Genomic DNA, 12,426 nt, shown 5'->3' on the forward strand with positions numbered 1-12,426 from the left:
CACTGACTAAGATGCACTTGAATCAGTGTATATATGTGTACTTAAAATTCATACTGCAATTTTTTAACCAGACCCCCATGGGAAAGACCACCTGGCTAGTGGCCCCCATGTAATTTGAGCTTTAGACAAAACAGGTCTTAGGATGGCACCAAAACATGTACACCTGCATTAAAAACATTCTGAAAAGCTAGTAGGTTTATAACACTATATACTATATTGTATATAGTAAAGTAGGTGAAAACCATTGAAACCAGTGCTGAGACGGTGATTCAGGTGGAAGCCTTTAAAAAGCTATTTAATAACATGTCTAACAGTGACAGAACTAGGAGTGGTGTGTGGAATCAGTCTTATCACACACCGAAACTATCTCTGTCTCACATGCACAGTAAGCCCATCCCACTGAGTCTCAGCGCACGGTCAAATCAGCTCTAACAGTTCAAACAGGAGGAGTTGAGCAGGAGAACGTGAGAGGAACCTTAGCAGAGCTGAGAGAAGCTTTAGAGCAGTGCAGACTGTAGACCTCGTACACTTTTCTAACCTCCTCTTCTACTTCAGGCGCATCTCCTGTCAGGATGTGCACAGGAAAGTGTGCGCGCTTCATCGCCGGAGCGTTGTATCCTCTGGCCTTCATCTCTGTCCTCTGCAACATCATCCTGTTCTTCCCCGGATGGTCAGTTAAATACGCAAAGGATGGAAATCTCACCGAAGAAGTGAAGTACATGGGGGGTTTGATCGGAGGAGGACTGATGGTGAGTTCGTAAAACATTAATTATAATGAAAATACAGAGAAAATGCTGGATCTTAAAGGCTTGTGCCAGAGTTTGCACTTTCTGTTTAAGCTTAGCTGCACTTTTATCACTTTGCTTCACTATTAATCTATAATTAATAATAATAGTGTATGTTTTTGTTTACATGGCATCTATAGCACGCCAGAAAGACTATAATAAAATGTGTAAAATATTAGTGTAATTCAAAAGAACTAATAGACAGTAAAGCAGGTAAACTGTTTAGATATTAAATGCAATATTAAATAAGGGTTTTTTAATATATAAAACTGATCTGGGTTGTAATGTATTTATGTGGTAGATCTCCACCCCAGTTATATTGATCCTGAATGGACTCCCTGTTCATTTCTCATTTGCTACCACGCCCTAAAGTTCTTTATGCTATTTGCACTCCCCCACTGGTCAGTTAGAACTGACCCCAGATCGGTCAGAAAATAAAGACGTCCATGGCTGGACATTCCTGAGAAGCTTTAGCGAGTGTGCAGACGGAGTGTTTTTGTCTGCAGTCCCACACTGGTTTTCTGTTCTCTTTCCACACTCTTAACAATGAAGGTTCCTAAACGGTTCTTGGCTCTGCATTTTGCTTCTAGGAGAAATCGTTACTGGTTTAGAAAAGGGGGGGGGCAAAACTTTTTGCCATGGGGGGCCAAAGCGCAAAGTTTGTGGTGGGCCAAAGACCTAAATTATGTACAAATAATGTGTTTGGTCTCTCACTGTGTGGTGTGGGTGTAACTTTCTGGCCGAATCAAACGTCCTTCCACTCGTTTACCTGAATTCCCCCTATAACTCAGTGTGTGAGGTGAAATCAGAGTGATTCAGAGTGGTTTGGTGTGAAATGGTTCAGATGTCTTTACAGTGGTGGTGATAGGAACCAGGGGTCGCCATGACTACAACACAAATATAGACATTTTATTTACTATCCAGAACCACCAGTGAACCACGAGTCTTCTGAGTTTATATGGAATGTTGATGATGGAAAATAGTGGAAAATCTGAAATAATAAGTTTTCTTTGGGGACTATTTTGCCTCACAGCGCCCTGCATGTATCCCTCCACCATGAATGGAGTTTAAGTTCTCTAAACTATCATAAAACAGTGTCTCAGTCATCAGGCAGTGAATTCATAACCATTTCATGTAGGAACTTTCTGTGAGGGAGCTTTTAGAGGTGGACGTCTGGTTCCTATCACCACCACTGTGAACAGTTCTGACTCGGTAAGTTTATCTAGAACAGAGCGTTTCACACCAAACCACTCTGACCGGCTCTGTTTACATCGTAATCATTGAATTATGCAGAATTTGTGACAAATCAGTAATCAATAATTCCCCATTAAAAAGGTTCTTCACACTCTTATTACTCTTATTATTTTTAAGAATGTATTGGGAAACATTTTGAGAGGCTTAAGAGTCTTTTTGTCCTTGTATTATTACAGTAATGTAATTACTTTTCCTGAAGTAACACACTACAGTTTAAACTACTGTAATCACATTAAAGAAGAATTCTGTCTCTGAGAGAACAATATTAATCACATACGATGCATTGAAATCTTAAGGTTTCTCTATGTAGATTATTTGAGTGTGCACCTGCATGTAATTGGCGTATGCTGACTCTGTGAGTGTGAGCAGCGCAGTACGAGTGCGGGAAGCTCTGTCAACTCAGCCATCAGTCTATCCAATCATCTAATCATGCTGATACGAAAGTGATGGATAAAGATCTCTGTGCTAAAGAAGAGAAGCTCAGCAAACAGACCAGAACTCCATTCACGAACAGCTCTGTATCTTTTACACGTTATTCAGTTCATATCAGCTGATTTTGAACTGTTTTCTACTAAAACAGCATCAGTTCATCACTGTAATCCGTAGAACTGTGTGCTGTTTAAAGTCAGTGACACTGACAGAGCTGTTAAATCAAGTTTGGTACTGAAAGGAATATTGAACTTCCTCCTGTATTTTCCAGCTACAGATCTGTGTAGGTTTAGAGAGTCCCTCAGAAGTAAAGTAATGAGAAGTAATCAGCGTGATCCAGTTACAGTTTGACCATTTGTAATGGACTTTGAGTAACTATGGCCATGTTTACTAAAGGCCTTCTTGCGGAGACAAAACAATATAACGTAATCGTGGAGAAAACGAACAACCGCAAAGGGGTTCTTTCAACATGGCAGTTCGGCGAACTCCGAGGATGAAGACACTACGCGACAAAGCCTGTGAATGGTCGGTAAAAAAGAGGCGTGCCATGAAACAAAGTTGGACGACTTCGAGAAGCTTTATTTCGCAAGAAGTACGATGAGCGCCATTATTTCCCTGTTAAACAAACAATGAATACTTCCTAAGCCTGTTATTCGGTAGTACTAATTAGTAGTGAGCACCAAAACATATAGATTATCTTACAATTAGGTTCACAAGAAGACGAGGGTGAAGTCGGCTTCCTATTTGCCAGCTTCTTGTTTGAATTTTCCTGTTCCACCTTTCATAGATCGGTCAGAAAATGAAGACGTATATAGCTGGACACTCCTGAGAAGTTTGCAGATGGAGTGTTTTTATCTGCAGTCTAACACTTTGTGGTTTTCAGTTCTCTCTACAGGCTCTTAACAATGTTCCTAAGTGGTTCTTGGCTCGGCCTTTTGCTTCTAGGAGAATTCGTTATTGGTATAGAACAGGGGCGTCAAATCAAATGTCCTTCCACTCATTTACCCGAATACCCCCATAATTCCATGTGTGAGATGTACTCGCACGTCACCGTTGTGAGAACTATGATAGAATAGTTTTCCAGTAGTCATGGAACTTGTCATAAAATGTCATTGCATCACCTGCATTAGTGGAGCATCCGTGACAGGCAAAACAAAACCGCAGAAAGTATGTGAGCTCGTAAGCTCCGCCCCTGGAGAAAGAAGATGCTGAGGCCTTAAAAGCCGCACTAATTACTGAGGGGCGTGGCTAATTTAGCAGTTTATCTACTAAGGCCTGGTTCAGACTGCCAGCCCAGATCTGATTTTTGTCCAGACTGTATCCAGATTAATTTTTGATAGTCTGAACAGCAAAAACACATGAAACCCAATTTCTGCAAATCAGATCCAAACCACATTTGGAGGTGCGTCTCAGTCTGGATGCTCAGATTGGATTTCAAAGTGTCAAGAAGAGCTCCGAAGATTCATGATGATGAAGAGAATCCTGAAGAATTTGGAGGGGAGATGATGCTCCTCCATCTCTCCTGCATCCACGACTGAAATCCGCATCACCAGTGTAGCTAAGTAGTTACTGACGCCTACATCGTTACCACAGCAACCGATGCAGATAGACTGGTGATGTCTGGACACACAAATCTGATCTGATCACATGCAGATAACAGAGTGGACAGTCGACTCGAAAGATCTGATTTGAGAAACAAGTCTTATTCGCCTGAATTCGCCCAAGAACTTCCACATTAATGACCACAGGCGCAACTTTGGGGTTAACGTATGCAATATAAGCAGCAATATAAGGTCAAAATAGTGACTCAATAAAGTAGCAGTTATTCTTTGAGAAATCAGGTGATTAATTTCGACATAATACGGCACTGAATTGTGAAAATAAGATTGCAACATAAAAAATTAGACGTTGACGCAACAGGGAGGGCCTCTGAGCTAACCGCGTGTGAAACATCATGCCAATGGCCAATATTGTTTAGCTCCGCCCACTGCTGCGCAGTGATGTCATCAAAAAATCAGAAGACACTTTAGAGACAGGACTAAACTCATCACATTTAGATGGAAGGCAGGAATTCTTTTGAATGATGCGAGATGATAAATCATGCCTAATGTGAACAGAGACACAAACTAACAAGGTTAAAGATCAGTTCAGATTTCTGGTCCACTGTAAATTTGATTTTCTAGACAGAGAGAGGAAATCCAGCCCTGTTTGCTCCCTGAGAGCCGCGTGTGATTCATGCAAAGGTAAACAGTTTGGGTGTGTACAGCACAAAGCCATGACCTTCAGCATTAAATACACAGTCAGGGTAAGAATGCATAGGAGTAAAGACTCTAACAGACAGGTTTTCTTAAAAAAATCTCACTTACCAGCCAAGACATGGACTAGCTCCTGGTTTCCAGGTGGCTGCTGCTGTTTTCAGCTATGCTGATGCACTTTAGTCCAGTGTATCTCAGCCCTGGTCCTGGAAGCCCACTGTCCTGCACATTGTAGTGCTTTTCCTGCTTTAACACACCCACGTTAACTCAATAACGGGCTGTTAATGAGCCTGTGATGAGTCAGATTAGGTGTGCTGGGAGCAGAGAAAACTCTAAAAAGTGCAGGACCAGGACTGAGGAACTTTGCTTTACTCCATGTTTTTACATAACAATAAAACAGTAGTATCTAAAAGCACACAGCCAAGTCTATTAGAGATCACTTAAAAGGGCTCATATCTTATGTTATTGTATTTGTTTTATTTATAAGTCCACTTATAATGTTTGCATGGTTTTATGTACCAAAAACTGTCATAATTCATTTTTTCATGACCCCTTTTCATCCCTTAGAATTAAACAGAAGGTGCCTTTAAAATTGACATACGTAATAATATCTTTATTTGTAAATAAATATGAATATATGTAAATATCTTTGTTTAACATATGACATGTTTTTGTTCTGATTGGCTATGACTCGTTCAAAAAGCAGCCCAGGCTGAAACACAACTTATAACTTCAGTGTAAGTGGGCGGGGCTAAAGCGCTGTAGGCCAAATAGGCAGATATATGTAAATGTGTTAGTTTTTGTGACATCACAGAAACAAAACAGCAGCGTAGTTTCCATGTATGGACAGTCTGCACTGGCTAGTGAATGGTATGTTTTGAAACTTTTAGAATATTTACATCCAGCATCAAACTCAGCACAAAAACACTGAATTTAAACCAGCCTGATTTTGCATAGCCATTGCTGTGGTACCCCAGGAGGTTCCTAAGGTGTTGCTAGGTGCTGTAAAACAGCCTGATTTTGCATTTTATCTTTCATATATGGACTTAGGAGTGAACAGTACATTTTGTGTTTGCATATTACAATAAACGTTAGCCACATTAGCCTTGTAGCTCCAGGGCTAAAACTAAAGAAGCACAAAAAGGTCAATTTTTTGCCAAACTATCACTTTAAAGTGGGTTTCAAAGCATCAAATCGATCCACTTCTTGTTTCTCTTTTTTTTGACCTCTCTCTTTTCTTCTTTCTCTCAGGTTTTAGCTCCCGCCCTCTTTATTCATCTGACTGGAAGTCAGGGATGCTGTGGAAACCGCTGTGGGGTGAGTGTCAAATAAGCCCCATGCTCACTACTTAGTGTGCACTATGGTAGATAGATGGCCACTTAAAGGGCCCATATCCTCCATTTTTCTTGTACTTTACTCTCACCTGTGCTTGTGTGAGTGCCACAAAATATCGTAATTTATTTTCCAGCTTTTCTTTATCCCTTAAAATTAAACAGGCTGTTTCTGTTACCGTCCCTTTAAGGCTGATATATGTAAATGAGCTCTGTTCTGATTGGCTGGACTGTATTGTGCCTCGTTCAAAAAGCAGTCCAGGCTAAACTGCTGAATATGTGCGTATGAGTTAATGTGTTGTTTTTTGTTTCATCAAAAAAGTTCAGAACAGGTTGTTTTTGCACCTTAGTTTCCATATATGGACTGTATGCACTGAGGAGTGAACCATATGTTACGTTACATCAAACCCGTTAGGAAAACTATCTGTTTGCTTATAATCGCTTTGATTAGTTTGTTCCAACACACGAAACTACTGACTGTCTGTCACATGAGAGCTACACATTGCAAGAGTGCAGAAAAACCACACGAGCGAGAGAGAGAGAGGGAGAGAGAGAGAGAGAGAGAGAGAGAGAGAGAGAGAGAGACATAAGTGGAAGTTCAAATCTACTTATGCTAGCATGTGTTTCCATGGAGACGGAGAGTAAAAACACAAACACTTCACCAAAACCGTCCTCCTGCAGTACTTCAGCTGTAATTCACTCTGTAATTTAGGTTATATTTTGACAACAATAACAACAGCAGCAACCACTGGACCACATGACTCCGCCCTCTGACCTCCCCACTGTAACATCATGTGGAACATAATCAGATAGCATCAATAACTTCATAAAAACTCAACACCCCAATCAGCAGTGAGTCAGTGGTGATAAATACCTCAACAGCCACAACAGCAGTAGTGCCAACCAATCAGCACTCAGTAGCAGTAATGCCAACCAATCAGCTCTCAGGAGCAGTAATGCTAACCAATCAGCACTCAGTAGCAGTAATGCCAACCAACCAGCACTCAGTAGCAGTAGTGCCAACCAACCAGCACTCAGTAGCAGTAAAGCCAACCAATCAGCACTTTGTAGCAGTAATGCCAACCAATCAGCTCTCAGGAGCAGTAATGCTAACCAATCAGCACTCAGTAGCAGTAATGCCAACCAACAAGCACTCAGTAGCAGTAATGCCAACCAACAAGCACTCAGTAGCAGTAATGCCAACCAAGCAGCACTCAGTAGCAGTAAAGCCAACCACTCAGCACTTTGTAGCAGTAATGCCAACCAATCAGCTCTCAGTAGCAGTAAAGCCAACCACTCAGCACTTTGTAGCAGTAATGCCAACCAATCAGCTCTCAGTAGCAGTAAAGCCAACCACTCAGCACTTTGTAGCAGTAATGCCAACCAATCAGCTCTCAGTAGCAGTAAAGCCAACCACTCAGCACTTTGTAGCAGTAAAGCCAACCAATCAGCTCTCAGTAGCAGTAATGCCAACCAATCAGCACTCAGTAGCAGTAGTGCTAACCAATCAGCACTCAGTAGCAGTAAAGCCAACCAATCAGCTCTCAGTAGCAGTAATGCCAACCAATCAGCACTCAGTAGCAGTAGTGCTAACCAATCAGCGCTCAGCAGCAGTAATGCTAACCAATCAGCTCTCAGCAGCAGTGATGTAAGGTAATGCAGTTAGGTCTGTAATTCTCTAATTGCGTTTCTGTGACATCCATGTGAGCTGCAGCTACATACCAGCGCCACACACTGCTCAAAGCCTCTTTATCCTAAACTACATGCTGGTCCTTCAAATCTGCTCCACAGAGAGATGTGTTCTCAGTATTTATCGGTCCAGTTGTGACGAAATTCTCTGCAGCTTCACGCTGGATTTAAACCAGCATCAGGAATAAGACCAAGCCTAAAATGTATTCATGAAGGAGTTCACGTAACTAACAACAAGCAGAACTGAGGCGAAAGTTTGTAAGCAGGCTCTGAGTTGGCTTGACAAAGCTGATGCTATGGAGTCCCAGGCAGTTGCTAAGATGCTGCTATGGTTGCTGTGCTGTCTCAAGTGATTGATAAGGTGTTGCAAGGCCGTTGCTGTTATCCTAGGTGGTTGCTAAAATGTTCCTAGGGCATTGCTATGTTATCCCAGGTGGTTGCTAAGGTGTTGCTAGGTTGTTGCTGTGCTATTCCATGTGGTTGCAAATGTGTTGCTTGGCCATTGTTATGTTATCCCAAGAGGTTGCTAAGGTGTTGTTTGGTGGTTGCTAAGCATTCCCAAGCGGTTGATGATGTGTTGCTAGGCCATTGCTATGCTATTCCAGGTGGCTGCTAAGATGTTCTTTGGCCATTGCTATAGTATCCCAGATGGTTGCTAAGGTGTTGCTAAGCCATTGCTATGCTATCCAAGGCAGTTGCTATGTTATCCCAGGAGGTTCCTAAGGTGTTGCTAGGTGGTGTATCCCAGGTGGTTGCTTACTTTGACTTACTTTGCTGATTGGATTAGTGACAAAATCTGATTTTCTGCAATTATCGGATTATTAAGTGCATGTAGACACAATCAGTGAGGCATATTTACAGCCACGATAGGCAAACGGACATAAAATGTTGTGGCTCTCAAGGTGGTTTGATTTTTGCTGAAAGGACGTTTGAAACGGTTCTTAACGTTTGGGGTTGCGACTCCTGATCTAGTCAAAACATCTAGCTAATGTTTCCCATTTTGAGATGGTTATAAGATTATCTAGCTTATTTCTAGACATTGTTTACTTGTTTTAGGTCATTTTATTAAGTAAAATTATCTCACTATACTGACAGATACTTTTGCTAGTTTTAAGCACGATTCTTACAACAGGCAAAATTATCTAGCAATACAGTGAGATCATATTACCCAATCAAATGACTTAAAACAAGAAGGCAATGTTTCAAAATAAGGTAAATAATCTTAAATTAGGCTCACAACAATCTCAACAGGAGAAATATTAGATTAATCAACTATATTTAAGATAATCTTACGTCACAAGATGCCATTTATTGCCGTGAATAGATCAGGTAAAAGCACATCAAGTGTGGATTTTTTTACATTCACTGCAAGTTTAGCATTTTTTACTGACATAAATGGTGAAAGATCACCTGTCACATCTCGTCAGCTGTTCAAACGGAATTTACATGTGAGAAAACTGGTATTTCCCAGTTTCCAACACCACTTAAACGCAGCATTAAGTAGCTCAAGCTAATTTGCTAAGATAGCTGCTTTTGTTTACAAAGCTGTTGTCTTAATACTCTGCCTTTACAGTGCATTTTGAATCTACACTGTATATAATTTTTCAGAAAAATACTTAAAATATGGATATAAACCGAATTTCTCCTAAATACAAATAAATGAAATTCTGCTTTTGTGTTGTAGATGTTCCTCTCCATCGCCTTTGCAGCACTCGGTGTCGCTGGCGCCCTCTACAGTTTTGTAGTGGCCATGTTAGGGCTGGTGAACGGACCCTACTGCAAAGTACTCCTGATCTGGAGCACACCTTTTAAGGACAGGTAAGAATTCAGCTTCACACAGAGACTTTCAGTCCACGTGCTCTTGCTGATCAATTTTAATACCGAAAATATATATGTAGTTTCATATTTTAGTGCTTTTCACTGTTTTTATCTTTATCTCTCCGACTTCATCTCTTCTCCTCGGAGGTCTGAAAGTTATCTGAATCACCGGAACTGGTGGTCGACGTGCACAGAGCCGGAGAACGTGGTGGAGTTCAATGTAGGTTTGTTTTCGACGCTGCTGGTGACGAGCGGTGTGCAGCTCATCCTGTGTGCCTCTCAGATGATCAACGGCCTTTTCGGCTGCCTCTGCGGAACTTGCAACCAAAAAGGGGTGAGAGAGAGAGAGAGAGAGAGAGAGAGAGAGAGAGAGAGAGAGAGAGCGAGAGAGAGAGAGAGAGAGAGAGAGAGAGAGGGCAAACAAAACCAAACAAATGCTCAAAATGAATAAGATTCGCAAATTATTATTTTAAAAAACTCTCTATTAGTATTTTGCAGCACAGCAAGTGACATGCTTCAAAAAGTAAAGGGGAACTCCACCTATATTTAAAAATATGCATAACTCAGTGTGTGAGATGTAATCAGAGTGACTCAGAGTGGTTTGGTGTGAAATGGTTCAGATGTTTTTACAGTGGTGGTGATAGGAACCAGGGGTCGTCATGACTACAACACAAATATAGACATTTTATTTCACTATCCAAACCACCAGTGAACCTACACGAGTCTTCTGAGTTTATATGGAATGTTGATGATGGAAAATAGTGGAAAATCTGAAATAATAAGTTTTCTTTGGGGACTATTTTGCCTGCATATTATTTATCCCTCCACCATGAATGGATTTTAAGGCCAAAATCTTCTCAAAACTATCATAAAACAGTGTCTCAGTCATCAGGCAGTGAATTCATAACCATTTGATGTAGTAACTTTCTGTGAGGGAGCTTTTAGAGGTGGACGTCTGGTTCCTATCACCACCACTGTGAACTGTTCTGACTCTGTAAGTTTCTCTAGAACGGAGCGTTTCACACCAAACCACTCTGAACGACTCTGATTACATCTTAACTGTTTTATTCCACTTCATCCACCTCTTAGAAAGAGTTCATTAAAAAAAGCAAGGAATTACTAACATTACAGTGACAAGTTTCAAGAGGAAATATATATTTAAACACAGCACCACTGTGCAAAATTAAAATGATAAGCATGTTTATTACACTTTTGTACACGTATCTTTGAATTATTGTGCAAAAATTCTCATTTTCTTCTCTCTTTTTCAGCCTCTGTAGATCTGCACTGTACACTGTGCCTGCTGTACACAGCGCGGTAAAGCAGCAGCCTCTGGTGGACACTTCCTGATACTGCAAGCAGGCCAACACCATGTTATAGGAAGCAGTTGCCTAAATTTACTAATAATCTCAAAATTATTGCTAATGTTTTATTATTGTGGGAGCAAACTCAATGAGTCTGATATGAATAATGTAATAAGACTCCCCTCAGCCTTGTGCCTTGCTTTGCGCTCTAACTGATATCTAAATGACACTGTACCTTTATAACTACAGTGACTCATCTGCTTCATTTTGTATTATTTTACAGTTTAGTTATCCTAAAGTTAACAGTAGCAGCTATTTTTTCACAGATGATTATTGACAGATCTGGTTCTGTTATGGATTGTGTTGGATTTGTTTTGACTTTCATGTTTGTGCACATTGGTGCAGAGAAATAACACAATTCTTACCCGTTCACACACATTTTATCATGATTTTAATGTGTTGTAGTAAATTGCATATTTTTTCACATATACTGAATTGACTGTATGATGTTGCTTATAAAATAATGTATAACCTTTATGAATATATATTCTGTTAAAACATGTACATGACAGGTGTGAAGGTGTTTATTAAATCAATAAGCCACTTGAGGCCATAGATACACATACCTAGATGCCGCTTTGTCTGTTGCTCTCTATCTGAGGCGATACGTCTGCGCGTCCGCCATGTTGGAGAGGTCAAGAGCCGCACACATCAGCAAATCCATCAATGTGTGAATCACTTCTAACCTTAATACACATAAACATAAAATAAACCCCCAAAACACAGTAAGAAGGTCGAAGCTGAAGTTGGCTTCCTATTCGCCAGCTTCTTGTTCGAGTTTTATTTTTATTTTTTCTGTAAAAGCTCCCCTCAAATTAACAGAACGTGTTCGATGATCATAAACATATTGCTATATGCTTACAATTTACTGCTGAAAGCCAAAAATCTTAGACGCTCTTTGTATTATTTCATAAAAATAATTTTTACGGAGCAGATCTGAGTTCAGCTTCTTTTATTATAAGGGTTTAAAATGACATCACCCATCTATTTAACTGGAAAGAAGACAGTTACAGCTCTCATACGACCCCCACCTTTAGAATGTAACTTATGAAATATGAAAGCTATGAAGAATATGACGAAGTGCGTTTTGGAACCACAGGTGGTCTCAAGGAACCATCTACTATATAAAGTTAAGACTCCCTGAATAGACAGTTAGATAAAAATAAGCTTGAAATAAAACCAGAGGAAAAACAATCACATCAACAGGTTCTCTGTGCCTCACCAACCACACGGCCATATCTACACAAACACCACACAGACAACACGCATCACACAGACATGAGTGTGGATCACTGCGTTCCCTCCGTTATATAATCCTATCCCACTGAGTGTGATATTCCTGAAATAGTGTAATTTTAGACAGTATCTTTCTGAAACTGCCGCTCTGTAATGGTACTGAATGCAGTCCAGCAGCGATGTTGACCGCCCCAAAATGGCGGTGCCGTTGACGTGTCTGGCGGGACCCAACGCGGCATCTAGGTATGTATATCCTGCAGCAAAA

General features: G+C 40.6%; 1 protein-coding gene across 1 annotated transcript; it reads left to right on the forward strand.

Annotated features, from left to right (window-relative positions):
• The first annotated feature begins 412 nt into the window (after positions 1–412).
• Positions 413–11,429, forward strand: si:ch211-137i24.10 (uncharacterized protein LOC565274 homolog). The gene is made up of 5 exons (XM_036580855.1): positions 413–749; positions 5,975–6,040; positions 9,428–9,561; positions 9,709–9,895; positions 10,833–11,429. The coding sequence occupies exons 1-5, from the start codon at positions 573–575 to the stop codon at positions 10,839–10,841; spliced, it is 573 nt and encodes a 190-aa protein (XP_036436748.1). The 5' UTR covers positions 413–572; the 3' UTR covers positions 10,842–11,429.
• Positions 11,430–12,426: the final 997 nt, after the last annotated feature.

Source organism: Colossoma macropomum, unplaced genomic scaffold (genome assembly GCF_904425465.1).
Source record: "Colossoma macropomum unplaced genomic scaffold, Colossoma_macropomum, whole genome shotgun sequence".
NCBI lineage: Eukaryota > Metazoa > Chordata > Actinopteri > Characiformes > Serrasalmidae > Colossoma > Colossoma macropomum.

Excerpts from the sequence above, each read along its gene's own strand:
- si:ch211-137i24.10 (XM_036580855.1), top strand. The coding sequence starts at position 573 with ATGTGCACAGGAAAGTGTGCGCGCTTCATCGCCGGAGCGTTGTATCCT. Across the intron at positions 6,041-9,427 it reads GCTGTGGAAACCGCTGTGGG|ATGTTCCTCTCCATCGCCTT; the intron begins GTGAGTGTCAAA and ends TTTGTGTTGTAG. Across the intron at positions 9,562-9,708 it reads AGCACACCTTTTAAGGACAG|GTCTGAAAGTTATCTGAATC; the intron begins GTAAGAATTCAG and ends TTCTCCTCGGAG.